The following is a 13,690-nucleotide window of genomic DNA, read 5'->3' as shown; positions in this document are numbered from 1 at the left end:
TACACTCTTATTAGTAGTACAGAGACGCTGTCACATTATTTTGGTTAAAGACTACAACAGGATCTCACCAACGGCCATTCAGGTGGTATTTCAGTACGACAAATGCCAACTATTTCCCCCAGGTTTGTGTGTTACTCGTTAGAGCTACTGTTAAAAGCAGTTTAATATAATTAGGTGTAGAAATCCAATTTCACTATAATGGCTCTTTATCTTAAAAAATAAAACGTGCTGCGCCATATGGAGTGTGTTTATTGGAAACTGTCAATGCCAGCCACAGGACCCTATTTCTACATTTTAAATGGCACATAGCCAAACCCTGATTAAGGTCACGATGAGGACTATTGACTCTGCAGACAGATGCTTTTCCCTTTCAGCACTCGAAGAAGAATCGGAATAACTGTGTTCTTGGACCTTTCCAGTGTGAATAATTTCATACTTCAGCCAACTATTCATGGATTCACCAGAAGAATTACACCTACTACCTCCGGCGTAGGATGAAAACAAATCTCATCAGATGGGAAATAATGTTAGCAGAAGCTTGAAACCTTAGAGCCTAGATTCTGGAAGGATTTTTGATCTCTCTTCTTTTGGCTATCGGAAATTGACTAGGCGGTGATGCGAGCTGGAATTCCAAGGCGCCAATTCTATCCTCTCGCCCCCCAAAAAACCCAAACTCATCATTAGCCTGGCTGGACATAAATGATTCAGCAGAGCACACTGCTCAAAGGCAACATTGTCCTATACTATTTTCACCTATTTCCTGTTTCCGATTTGTATGTCAGATTTTGTTTACGATCCAACTACGTGGAAAACATATTTGCGCTTCCCCCCTCTCCCCCCGGACGGGTGCCAGCTGTTTTCTCATTGCAAATGAAAGTGAAAGTGTTTGTGGTACTTGTTGTATTATTTGATCTGTAAAGTCAGGGCTGAACGCATGTGGTGCGTGCGGGCCAAAGGTTTGTTTTTTTGTCGTTTCTTTTTCATTGCTGAAGTCACTGATATTTCATGCAATGAACTTGTTTTAAAAAAATACCCACCCTGTCAAGTACCAACGGGTCGCTAATAATGCAACTTTTTGTAAAACCTTTCACAGAGCCCAGGGTCAGTGAACAGACAGCAAATGAGCCGTTTTGAGTGATAAATCTTCAGCCTGCTCTAGGTCATCCAGTTTCCTCTTTCGTGGTCGTTCTTACTAGTGAAGACGATCGGTGTTGTATAATATGTACTCTGTGTCCCTATATTAAACACACGCACCAATATATATATATCTCGTGTCAGAGCTATTACACAACCCTTACAGAGCCACAGATAAGGACCTGTTTGTACATAGTATGTGATCAGATCAAAAGGCTTTTTATAAGGCTCTTAATGTCTGTTTACTGGGAAGCCACTCTTTAACAAGAGCCCTTTCCAAAGTGTGACCTGGAAGACTCAAACCAGCGCTCTGCACCCTCACTTACACGCCTCCTGCCTCCCCCCTCCCCCAGCCCCATTCATTGGGCTGCGGTGTCGTACAGCTTGCAGTATTTTCGCTGGTTTTGCGCTCACACTAGGACACTGCAGCCCGGGGGGCTTGCCAGTGACATTAACTCATAGTCCTGCCCCCCCCCCTGCAGCCCAGGCCACAACCCCCCAGCCTGGAGCGGTCTGTGAGGTGCCATGAGGCACGGGGAGGGCTGGAGGGCCAGGTTCTCGCCCATTCACGGAGAGGAAAAGTTTACATTGTACCTCGTGAAGGACTTTTCTCTGTCCGCTTTTTTTTTCTTTTCCCCTTTTTGGTTACCCTGATTGTACCTCTGCATCCCCCTCCCCCTCCACGTGATGGGCCCGACATGCGCAGCAGCGCCCGGGGAGCCAGAGGCACATCTGCAGACTGACGTCAGTGTGCGCTCAGCCTCCCAGGCAAAGCTGCCAAAACTTCCCTCGGCTGCTGGAGCTCTAAACTTGGCTGCAGGCCGGCAGTGAGAAGAGATCTAGGGCTACTTCAACAAAACTTTCTTGAGTCCTCCCTGCCTGCTTTCTCTATCTCCCTTCCTCTCTCTCACCCTCCAGCTCTGATGAGATTCACATGGTACTTTGCCCAGAAGAAGCTGGCCAAGAAGAGGGTACTCCTCCCCACCCCAAAATAAGTCTTTTTTCCTTCCTCCCCCCCCCCCTTTTTTTTTTTTTTACTTTTTCGGTTGGAAAGACAAAATGTGCAGGGTGATAGATTGGGTGAATTGATGGCATCCCTTTTTCTGCCAAGTCAGTCCGCTCTCTGAAAATCCCTTTTAGGAAGACTGGAGGATTTCACTTTGTTGGAGAATATAACTGGTGTGGCTTGAAAAAGGGGGAAAGCAGAGAGGAATACGGGACTCGTACAGTGCTATCTCTAGTGTTTGAAATTTACTTTATATCAGAAATTGAAGATGAAAACGGTAAGAAAAGACTTCATGCTGTTCAATGAAACGTCTCTTTGTGCTTTTCTTGTCTGCTGAATAATGATGCATGTAGATCTTTTGGGGGATGGGGGAGGTTCTACGGCACTAAGCGAGGTGGATTTGGAATAATTTCAGAGAGAAAAACCTTTGAGACTGAGGATTACGAGAGGGGGAAGATATTTTCTATTCCAAAGAATAGTGTGGTATTGTGTAGAAAACCTTTTCAGGTTTAGACTAAATAATTGGTGGAAAATAGGCAAAACCTTTTAAAAGATTCGATTAAAAAAATCCTCCAGTATTTTGTCGTGTCATGTCAGTGTCTACTTAAGCGGTCAGACAAGTGCATATTTTGTGTCTGGGCTCAAAGGGGTCCGCATTAATGTGATAGCTGCAGCCTGATGCTCTAGGAGATGTTAAGCTCTTAATAGGCTAATCAGCGAGATGGAAGCGTGTGTTTTTGATTTACTTCGAGCCATTTGGGATTTGCTAGACTCTTAACCCCACGGAGCCTTATTTATCGGTGTGTGGCTGTATACATATTGCATGGCACACAGTTCAAAGGATGATTTTTTTTTTTTGGAGGGGGAATAATTGAAATCCCGTTTCCTGGTGATGTGTGTATAGTTCTTGTATTTGCTAATTTCTTTAATGGTACAAGAGGGAAAAGAGAAACGCACACACAGAGAGCGAGCGTCTCAGACTCTTGTTTTTATTTGGGCTGCCGGTGCAACGCATTTGGGCCACATGCCAAGTGTCTGGGTCACACGCGTTTTATCCAAATAGATTTAGCGCTGCTGTCTGGAAATGGGCTGCTGAATGTTAACTTTAGGATCAACTCCACCAGAGCAGCTAGACTCTTCCCTTCAGTCTTTCTGGAGAAGAGGATTGTTCTTCTTTATAATTTTAAGGGTGTGTGTGTGTCTGATTATCTCTAATTTTCTTTCCTGCTGATATTTCATGTGAGGTTATTTTTAAGAATATTTATAGTTGCTAGTCTTGGTTTTTAGACATAAAACTGACAGCTGATCCCCCTAGAAAGTTTGGCATGACTTGAGGGGATGAGTGGGGCAGACTAGGAGGAAAATGCTGTTCAGATAGATGCAGTTTTGTTTCTCCCCCAAGGTGGTCGCTGATCTGGTGGTTTACATTACAACATACACAACAGCACTTTGGTTGTTCATGCTTTGGTTTTTGATTAATAAATGGGTCGCAAAGCCCCCTCGTTCCCTTTGTGTTTACTTTTCTTGCATTTTCTCCTCCCCCCCCCCCACATTTCTTTTCAGCAAGTCCTCTAAAACGAGGTCTGTGGGTTTGTATTTAAGTCTGTATAACTCCCAGGGGCAAGTCCCTAATCCTCAGGCTTTTGAAGCAGGGCAATGCTTTTCATGGCTAGCCCAATACCTGTAATTGAATTTGTTTTTGTTTTATTCCCAACCCCTCCTTGTCCTCTTTTGCCCCTCCCGCTGCATTTCCTTAGCAACCACTAGTACTACCAGTGATCACTGACTGCTCCTGTCCTTTCAAGACACGGCTCTGTCCCAAGTCTTCCCCGTCTCTGTGACTTGCGTGTGAGAAGCAGCAGAACGGGAGTGAGCAGAAGGCAGGGGGAGGGGTTGCACCTTGATCAATACAGAACACGACCTTAGACCAAACAATGTTTGCTTCTCACCTAAAGCTGGCGACCAATCACCATGTGTGTCTAACCGGAAGATTGCTCATGAAGAGAGAGATGTGACTTCTGAGGAGCCGAAATGTGGTTTATCTTTGTGATCAGCAATAACTGTAGGATATTTTTAGCTGTAGGCATAACTTCCAAATATGTCATTTCCCTCAATTTCTTCTACGTGGGGATCTTTACTGATACTGCCTTATTCTCCCTCTCCCGCCTCCTCCACCGCGAAACCTGTGGTTTGTTTACTGACATAGCCTGATTTCGTTTAACAAGAGGTTATTAGTGGACCTCAGGTGTTGCCGCAAGACCTCATACAGTCCGAGGACAGAGTAGCCGGGAGATGCTGTGTAGGATGAAGCAGGGAACGAGCTGCTGTGGGAGAACGATCAGCTTGAGCTTGAAGTCCCAGTGGGGACTGAGCGGAGGCAGCTCCCTACTGTTGCCAGTTGCAGAGGCTGAGGGGAGGAGGAAGTGCATGGGCGGGGGCTCTACCTGTCTCAAGAGACGTGTGCCTTCTTATTGGGTCGCGGGAGGGAGTCCCTGAGTTCACCTACACCCCCGCTGAAAGTACAGGATGGTTGGCCCTAGGAAGTCTAACCCAAAGCTCCCTGGACCACAGTGAGCCTGCAGCGGGACAAGTAGTACCACGTGTGGCTCCCTCTCACCAAACTAGCCCTCACTGAATGCAAAAGGAAACCCATGTGAGTGTCATTGTAGCTATCTGGTGTTATGGCCACTCACAGTTATTGCATTTGAACAATAGCATAGCAAGGAAGAAGAAATGGAAGTTTGGAAGCGGTGGAAGGCTGCTAAACCGATCACCCCTGAGCCCACAGAGCTCCCTGCTGTGTGCACAGGTTTTACCAGCTCTATCTCAGATTTCGAAGTACTTCTTGCATCTTTTCCTTCACCACTCTAGCATGGTTTCAGAGTAACATCTGTGTTAGTCTGTATTTGCAAAAAGAAAAGGAGTACTTGTGGCAGCTTAGAGACTAACCGATGCCGTTTTCATATATGTGGTAACTGTTGCATTTAGATAAATGTTAAGAAAACGAAATCACAAACGATTACCTTGGATATGCATATAGTTCATTCCCTATACAATTTACTTACTAATGAACATGTAGGGTTGACAAAAGGTGTCAGCTTGACAGCAGTGGAGACTGAAATCCTCAATTTATTCACAGAACAGGTATGCTATAGCCAGTGGAAGCTTGTACAAGCTTGTACAGCTTTGTATTGGGAGGACCAGTCTAGAGTAGAGAGTGTGGTACAGCCTCCATGTCCATTCTCAGTCTTAAGGCTTGGGGCAGTAGTAAAAACACCTGTGGCCTGTTCAGATAGTACTTACACCAGCTGCAATGCTGCCGGAAAACAGACTCAAAAGTCGGTGAAACTTGTACTAACTCTCCTGGGGATCTTGTTGTGTGAACAGTTGCCCCCTAAAGTATAGTAAGGGGGCTATTCAGGACTTTCACTGCACTGTAGCAATGTCCACATAGGATGTTACTGCATTGCAAGCTGGCACACTGTAGATTCACACCTTGACTTGCAGCAGAGTAACTTGCCATGTAGACAAGCCCTTAGACTGAGACCAACCCATTTCATGCAGGCCACTGAAAAGACATTAAATAATAATATTTTTTGGCCACTACTGACCAATGTTAATTTGAACCAGTGACCTAGAGGTAAAAGGTACCATATCTTACTAGTAGTATTCTGAGCCATCTAGTCCCCTTTGGCTCTACAGTTGAGGGAGACTGTGTTGTTAGGACAATACATGATACGCACAGGCAGAATATGAGCTCCCTACTGTGATGCTGTGGCTAAGAGGACTGATGTGATCCTTGCTCGTATAAAGAGGGCCCGGGGAATATCAAATAGGAGTTGGGAGGTGACATTAATTCTGTATACAGCATTCACAAGACCATTACTGGAATACAGTGTCCAGTTTTGGTTATCCACACTTTAAAAAAGATGTTGACAAACTGGAAAGGGTTCAGAAAAGAGCTACTAGAATTATTAGAGGCATGAAAAAACCTGCCTGACAGTGAGAGATTTAAGAAGCTCAGTAAAAAGAAAAGGAGTACTAGTGGCACTTTAGAGACTAATCAATTTATTTGAGCATAAGCTTTCGTGAGCTACGGCTCACTTCATCGGATGCATGTAGCTCACGAAAGCTTATGCTCAAATAAATTGGCTAGTCTCTAAGGTGCCACTAGTACTCCTTTTCTTTTTGCGAATACAGACTAACATGGCTGCTGCTCTGAAAGAAGCTCAGTGGAATTGTAGGCACGTAGGTCTATCTTTAGAGGTCATCAAGTCCAGCCCCCTGCACAGAGGCAAGACTACGTACACCTAGACCATCCCTAACAAGTATTTGTCCAATTTGGTTAAAACCTCCAATGATGGGGATTCCACAGCCTTCCTTGGAAGACTATTCAAGAACTTTACTACTCCTATAGTTAGAAAATTTTCCCTAATATGTAACCTAAATCTCCCTTGCTTCAGACTAAGCCCATTATATATTGTCCCACCTTCAGTGGACATGGAGAACAATTAATCAATGTCCTCTATTGCCTTAACATGTTTGAAGACTGTTATCAGGTCATCCCTCAATCTTCATTTCTCAAGACTAAACATGCCTACGTTTTTTTTAACCTTTTCTGATAGGTCAGGTACTCCAGCTGAGGCTTCACCAGTGGTGAGTAGAGTGGGACAATTACTGCCCATATGACACTCCTGTTAATAGACTCCAAAATAATATTAGCCTTTTTCACAGCTGCATCACATTGTTGAATCATATTCAATTTGTGATCCACTGTAACCCCCAGATCCTTTTCAGCAGTACTATCACCTAGCCAGTAATTCCCCATTTTCTAGTTGTGCATTTGATTTTTCCTTCCTACATGTAGTATTTTGAACTTGTCTTCATGAATTTCATCTGGTTGATTTCATACCAATTCTCCAATTTGTCAAGATCATTTTGAATTCTTATCCTATCCTCCAAAGTTCTTGCAACCCTTCCCAGCTTGGTGTCATCCACAGATTTTATAAGCAAACTCTCTATTCCATTATCCAAGTCATCAATGAAATTTTGAATAGTACCTGATGCAGGACTGACCCCTGCAGGACTGCAGTAGATTCACCCTCCCAGTTTGACAGAGAACCATTGATAACTACTCTTTGAGTATGGTCTTTCAATCAGCTGTGCACCCACCTTATAGAAATTTAATTCACACCATATTTTCCTAGTTTGCTTATGAGAATCTCATCTGGGCCTGTATTAAAAGACTTATAAAATCAAGATATATCATGTCTACAGCTTTCCCCCATCCACTAGGCCAGTAACCACATCAAAGAAGGAAATTAGGTTGGTTTGACATGATTTGTTCATGACAAATCTGTGGTGGCTAGTGCTATAACCCTATTATTCTCTATGTGCTTACAAATTATTTAATAATTTGTTCCAGGTATTAAAGGTAGGTTCCCTGGGTCCTCTTCATTCTCCTTTTTAAAGATCTGTATGACATTTGCCCTTCTTCAGCCTTTTGGGACCTCACTTGTCCTTTATGAGTTCTTGAAGATAATTGCTAATGGTTCCGTGATTGCTTCAGCTAGTTCCCCAACTACCCTAGGATGAATTTAATCAAACCTTGACAACTTGAATGCATCTGACTTGTCTAAATATTCTTTAATGTGTTCTTTCTCTCTTTTGCTTGTGTTCCTTCCTTTTTGTTAATATTAATTGTGTCACCATTAACCTTTTTAGTGAAAACTGAAGCAAAATAGGCATTAAACATCTCAGCCTTCTTGATGTAATCAGTTATTAGCACTCCTTCTCTGCTAAGTAGAGGACCTACACTTTCCTTCATCTTTCTCTTGCTCTCTGTGTATTTAATGAGCTTGTTTTTATTACCTTTTATGTCCCTTGTTAGGTGTAACTCATTTTGTGGCTTAGCCTTTCTGATTTTGCCCCTACTTACTTGTGCTATTATTTTATTCCCTACTTAGCAGTTTGTCCATTTGTTTCTACTTTTTTAGGATTCCTTCTTGATTTTCGGGTCTTTAAAGAACTCCTGATGGAGCCATAGTTTATCAAAAAGAAGATTAGAGTCTGTCAGTACCTGGATTGGAGAAGATTTCTGATAGTTAGAGGGCTCTTTAATAACAGACAAAGACAGAGCATAATCCAGTGGCTGGATATTGAAGCTAGACAAATCCAAACTGGAAGTAAGGCACACTTTTAAATATTGAGGGTAATTAACCATTGGAGCACTTTATCTAAGAAGAGATTTATCATCTCTTGAAATCTTCAAATCAAGATTAACTATCTATCTAAAACATAAACTGTAGTTTAACCAAGTGGTATTAGTAAATTACATGTTTCTAAATGAATTCTAAGGCCAGTGTTATACAGGCAGTCAGATTAGATGCTCATTATGGTCCTTTTGGGGCTTAAAATCTATAAGTTACAACACTAAATCCCCTCGCTCTCCCTGATAAAATCCTTACTAGTTTAGAATTGCCATTTACTTGAAAAGTATCCTTTAGTCTCAGTGTTATTTCCTCATCATATCATAATTAAATACTATATGCTATTTTGAGAAGAAAGCTAAAATAACAATATAATGTGTATAATATGTAGCAACAATTAACTACATTTTAAACACTGGTTACAGAACATGGCTAGTCTTCACTACAGCGCTAATATATAAATTGACCCAACTAGATGTTGAGTTTATTGAGAAATTTGTTGTACACGGTGATGAAGCAGAGAAACTGCCAACCAGCACGGCAGGGGTTAAAGAGAGCCTTTGGGCCCAACTAGCTCTGCCCCATTATACCTGCAGCCTATGCCAGGCCTTGAGGGGGAGGAAAAAGGAGAGAGCCTGGCTCAGTTTAGGGCTCAGCTCGGCAAAGAGGCAGGAGCCAGCAGCCTCCCTACCTGAGGGGAAGGAGCACTAGCCTGCTAGCCAAGGAAGCCCCAGGCAGTAAACACCATCTCCCCAGCCAAGGGAGATTGCGAGGAAGACTTAGGACCCTCCGGCACCTGAGGTAACTAAGTGAGCAAACCCCAGTGACATTGTGGGGCTCGTCCTCACCAACTTCCGGCTGCCCTGCCCAAAGGAGCCTGGGACTGCGGCAAGGTGCTGCCCAAGACCCAAGAGGGGACCCTACAGGAAGCAAGGTGCTCAGCATATTGGACTAGTGGGGCCATGGCCAAACCGACAGACTGGTAGGAAGTAACCCAGGGCAGCGGATTTTAACTCCCTGCTGGGAAGGCCTTGTCCCATTAAGGAGCTGATTTTCACAGGGCCCTGGACTGGGACCCAGTGGAGAGGGAGGGCCTGGGTCCCCCTACCATCCCCCGGCCTTAAAGTCTGAGTCTCCTCAACCAAACGGGGCTGAGAGCCATGTGCTCTAACCACTAGGCCACTTGACGCTGTAAGCTACCTGTAACATACACTTTGAACAGTGCTGCACATTATCATCTTGATTCTGTAACCTTTACTCATGCTAGTAATTCCATTGACTTCAATAGGACTTTTTGTGTGAGTAAAAGCTGTAGGAACAGACCTTCTGTTCTGATACAATTCTGAGGTAACATAAGTTCCTTCCAGTTGTAGATGTTAACTCATATGGTGCTGGGTATTTTTATTTAAGATGTTTTCAACTTTTCATGTGTTTTGTTGTGACTACTGATGGACCCACAGAGCCCAGTGTGAGGCAGGTGTTACAGATTACTGTATACAATTTTGAGACCTGCATTTTATTCAAAACAATATAATGGGTAGTTTGTAATGTGTCGCTATCAACAATTTACCCAGTTCCCAGCACACTAAAATTATTGATGTGTGTACAAATACATTAAATGATGAGCTGTCTGTACAAAATGTCTTTGCTAATATTAATTATTAATATTATTATTATATTTGCAAAATTAATAATAATTAATAATTATTACAATTAATAACAATAATTTCAAATGATGAACTAAATTCTCTAGCAGAAACACATGGAAAACTTCCATTGAAGTTAAACTGAATTTTGCCTGCATAAGGGGTGCAGGGTGAGCCCTGAATAAATAATAATAACAATAACGTTCATGTTGTAGATCAGATAACTATACGCTTCTCTGTCAGAAAACATTACGATGCATTCCTGCGTTCTTCCTTTGTCTGCCACCATATTGGGTCTAATTATCCACTATTGAAATCAATCAGAACATTGCACTGACTACAGTGAGCCAAGCATTTATATTTAAAGCATTGGCTTTGTAAATGTTTGTTAAAGCCCTGATCTCATAAACACTAACATACTTCAATTGGATAAGTAGTTCCACTGAAATCAATTAAGAATTACACATGCTTAAAGTGTGTGTATACGTTTCTGCAGGATTGGGGCCTTAGACCATACAAGCAACAATGTTCAAATCTGATTGCCAACTACGTAGTAATTCAGGGATCAGCAACCTTTGGCACGTGGCCTGTTAGAGAAATCTGCTGGCGGGCCGGGACGGTTTGCTCAGAAGCAGCGTCCGCAGGTTCAGCCGATCGCAGCTCCCACTGGCCGCAGTTTGCTGTTCCAGGCCAATAGGGGCTGCAGGAAGCGGCAGCCAGCACATCCCTCGGCTCGCACTGCTTCCCACAGCCCCCATTGGCCTAGAACGGCGAACCGCGGCCAGTGGGAGCTGCGATCTGCTGAACCTGCGGACGCTACAGGTAAACAAACCGTCCCAGCCCACCAGTGGATTTCCCTGATGGGCCGCATGCCAAAGGTTGCTGATCCCTGTAGTAATTCATGACACTTGGATAGCATTTTTGCAGTATAGATCTTCCAATTCAAAGTAGACCTTACTTTGACATGCCTGTTTTTTTCTTTTTTTCAGGTAAAGAAATGGACAAAGTTTAATAACTATCAAGGCTGACACCTTATTGATCTCTAAAGGAATTTTACAACATACTTGTTTTTGAACTGAGAAAATGACTGCAGATATAGAAGAAAGCACAGGTTGTTGGAAAAGAGTACCTGTCAAAAAGTGGAACATCCAATAATTATTTTGGAAGAAATATAAAATAAATATCCCTGTTATGGTGCGATTCTGGAGTGGAGTTAACTCTATAGCACATAGGTAGCCCTCCAAAAAAACCGAAACCCTTTCTGTTTTTCTAAATTATGGAAATTTTGTGGAAGACGTTGACCTGGATTTTGAGCCTAGTCATGGCTTCATCGGAATTTCACAGTGACAACAGGCTTTCATATAATTCTCAAGGTAGGGGTCCCACTTTTATAGCTGGAAAGACATATCCCTTTTGCACTAATTTCAGGTAATGCTTTCCTAAGCCATTGTTATATAAATAGCTAGCGATCATATTAACACTTATGTAGTTTTCTCATGATTTATTATCATGAAAGTCAGGGGTGCTGGAACAATTTGTGTAGTGCGGGTGCTGAGAGCCATTAAACCAAACTGTAAATCCTGTGTATGATGGAAACCACTTCAAGCCAGGGACTGCGAAAGCACCCCCAGCACCCCTAGTTCTAGCACCTATGATGAACGTTCATTTGCAGAGAAACCCATTAGGTCAAAGTGTATCTTGAGATTGATGTTTTAATTTCTTTTATTTCTAACTTTAACTATAACAAAGTCCTGCAAATTAAGTTTAATCATAATGCAATAGCATGTTAAAGACGGGCCATAATGTCATAAACATTTTTTTTAAATTGCAGAAACTATAAAAGTCTAAAACATGTCTTGAAATATTTGCATTTGTAGGCTTTTTTAGTGAAATGAGGATACATTTAAATGTTTTTACAAATATATTTTTTCATTCCAACTGTTTTTATTTTTGCAGGTGGATCTTATAGTTTTTGTCTTTAAGTGAAATCGTTGGTAGATGTACATTCTTCACAGTGTAGAATGTAGCCCCAAATGTTTACGTAGTAGGTTAAATAGGAAAAATATAAAGTGAATTTGAAATATTTGCATTTCTAGTGAGATCAAATTAACAGGAACCTGCATGAATTTTGCTGATTCTTTTTAAAAATAGAATATTTTTCTTGATTTTATTTAGCAAAGCTTTTCACCATGCAAATACCTGAAATCAACTTTCACTCATGAGGGTGATGGGATTTAGCCAGCTGTGGTTTATGTTTATACTACTACTTGTTGTTTCCTGTTATATTTTCTTTTCTTTTATGCCCATTTCCTGGACTGGCTTACCTGGTGATTACAAAGAGGAATTCCTGTCTTACCTTGAACATTACCAACTAACAGTCCCAGTAAGGGTTGATCAAAATGGAGCCTTCCTCAGCTATACTGTGAAAGATGATGAACCCTTGAGGAGAAGGAAGAGGAGTACAGACCTTTATGACCAAGCATCTAAATTATTTTTTAAACTCTCTGCCTATGGCAAGCACTTTCATTTAAACTTGATTCTCAACACAGATTTGGTGTCCAAACATTTTACAGTAGAATACTGGGGGAAAGATGGACCTAAATGGAAACATGATTTGCTAGACCACTGTCATTACATAGGATATTTGCAAGACCAACATAGCACAACTAAAGTGGCTTTAAGCAACTGCAATGGTCTGGTAAGTGCGTGTTATATATTTTAGTTTCATAGTGTACTTTGAAATATAGAGGAAGAACTTAATTAGCGTATGTTCATGTTCTTTGAGTTCCTGCAAGAAGCAAACAGAAAGGCGAGGAACAGAGATCTGGCTCCTGAGGAAAAGTACTTATTCTAAGTACTAAGGCCCAGTCCTGTAGTCCTACTTCAGGCAAATTTTAGTGCTTCCAGTGCCTGTATTAGGGCTGCAAGATTAGTTATGGAGTGAGATTAGATTTATCAAAACTGTTGCAAACTCCGGGAATAAAAATGACTGGCCTTAGGGGTGCTGAGTGCCTTTTGCAATGGACCAACTGGCATGAAATTCCAGTTCAGGGTGTACAGCACATCTCGGTATTGGGTTCAAAAGGCCTGAAATACATAATGAGGAAGGAAAACTGTGGCCCAGAAGTCTTCTGTGCTACAGTCCCAAGGAGTGAAGAAGAAAGCAGAACCCTTGACAAATAGCAAAGCCACAAAGTAATTATTTACATTTTTACAGGATTTTTATATTTATAAATCAAATAAAAATGCTTTAAAGTAACAGTAGTGTTAGAAATCCAAGTATTTACAATGGTTTTTGTAAATTGTTCTCTCATTGTTGATGAAACTCTTGGTCATTCAGCACTAGTTCTTATATGGAAAAAATCTTACTCCCTAATACTATAATTGAAGCCTAAAAATAACAATAGGCTAGGGAATTACAAAGTGATAAAATAAAAGATCATGATTGGGAAATACTAAACCAAGAGTCTACTGATTGCTGTAGTAAATTTTAAAATACATGTTGCTATTATCCACTGCAAAAATATTATTTTACTGTTTCTATTACAGTAGCCTGTAGAGGTCCCCAACAAAGATTAGGATTTTATTGTATTAGGTGCAGAATGTCTAAAAGCTTTTTTTCCTCTGGATTACTTTGAGCACTTCCTTTTTTCCCCTGCAGGTGTCATAGAATAATACATCCTGTGACATCATTG

The 13,690-nt window shown here is 41.7% G+C and overlaps 1 protein-coding gene across 8 annotated transcripts in view; it reads left to right on the top strand.

Moving 5' to 3' along the window:
• The first annotated feature begins 1,904 nt into the window (after positions 1-1,904).
• ADAMTS6 (ADAM metallopeptidase with thrombospondin type 1 motif 6) overlaps positions 1,905-13,690 on the top strand; it is a 328,383-nt gene continuing 316,597 nt past the window's right edge. For 3 of the 8 annotated variants that reach the window (XR_012158888.1, XM_073344063.1, XM_073344062.1), the window contains exon 1: positions 11,951-12,693. Coding sequence is in view for 7 of the 8 variants with exons in the window: in XM_073344063.1 (XP_073200164.1) it covers positions 12,214-12,693 (480 nt within the window). In the remaining variant the exon portion in view is untranslated. Of the gene's footprint in view, positions 2,418-4,124; positions 4,203-10,984; positions 11,369-11,950; positions 12,694-13,690 lie in introns of those variants that run through there. The other 5 variants (XM_073344058.1, XM_073344059.1, XM_073344057.1 and 2 more) reach the window with 5 other exon arrangements.

This window comes from Lepidochelys kempii, chromosome 5, assembly GCF_965140265.1.
Source record: "Lepidochelys kempii isolate rLepKem1 chromosome 5, rLepKem1.hap2, whole genome shotgun sequence".
NCBI classification, from domain to species: Eukaryota; Metazoa; Chordata; order Testudines; family Cheloniidae; genus Lepidochelys; species Lepidochelys kempii.
The sequence above is the reverse complement of the archived record's forward strand: the minus strand, read 5'-3'. Positions and strand labels throughout refer to the sequence as shown.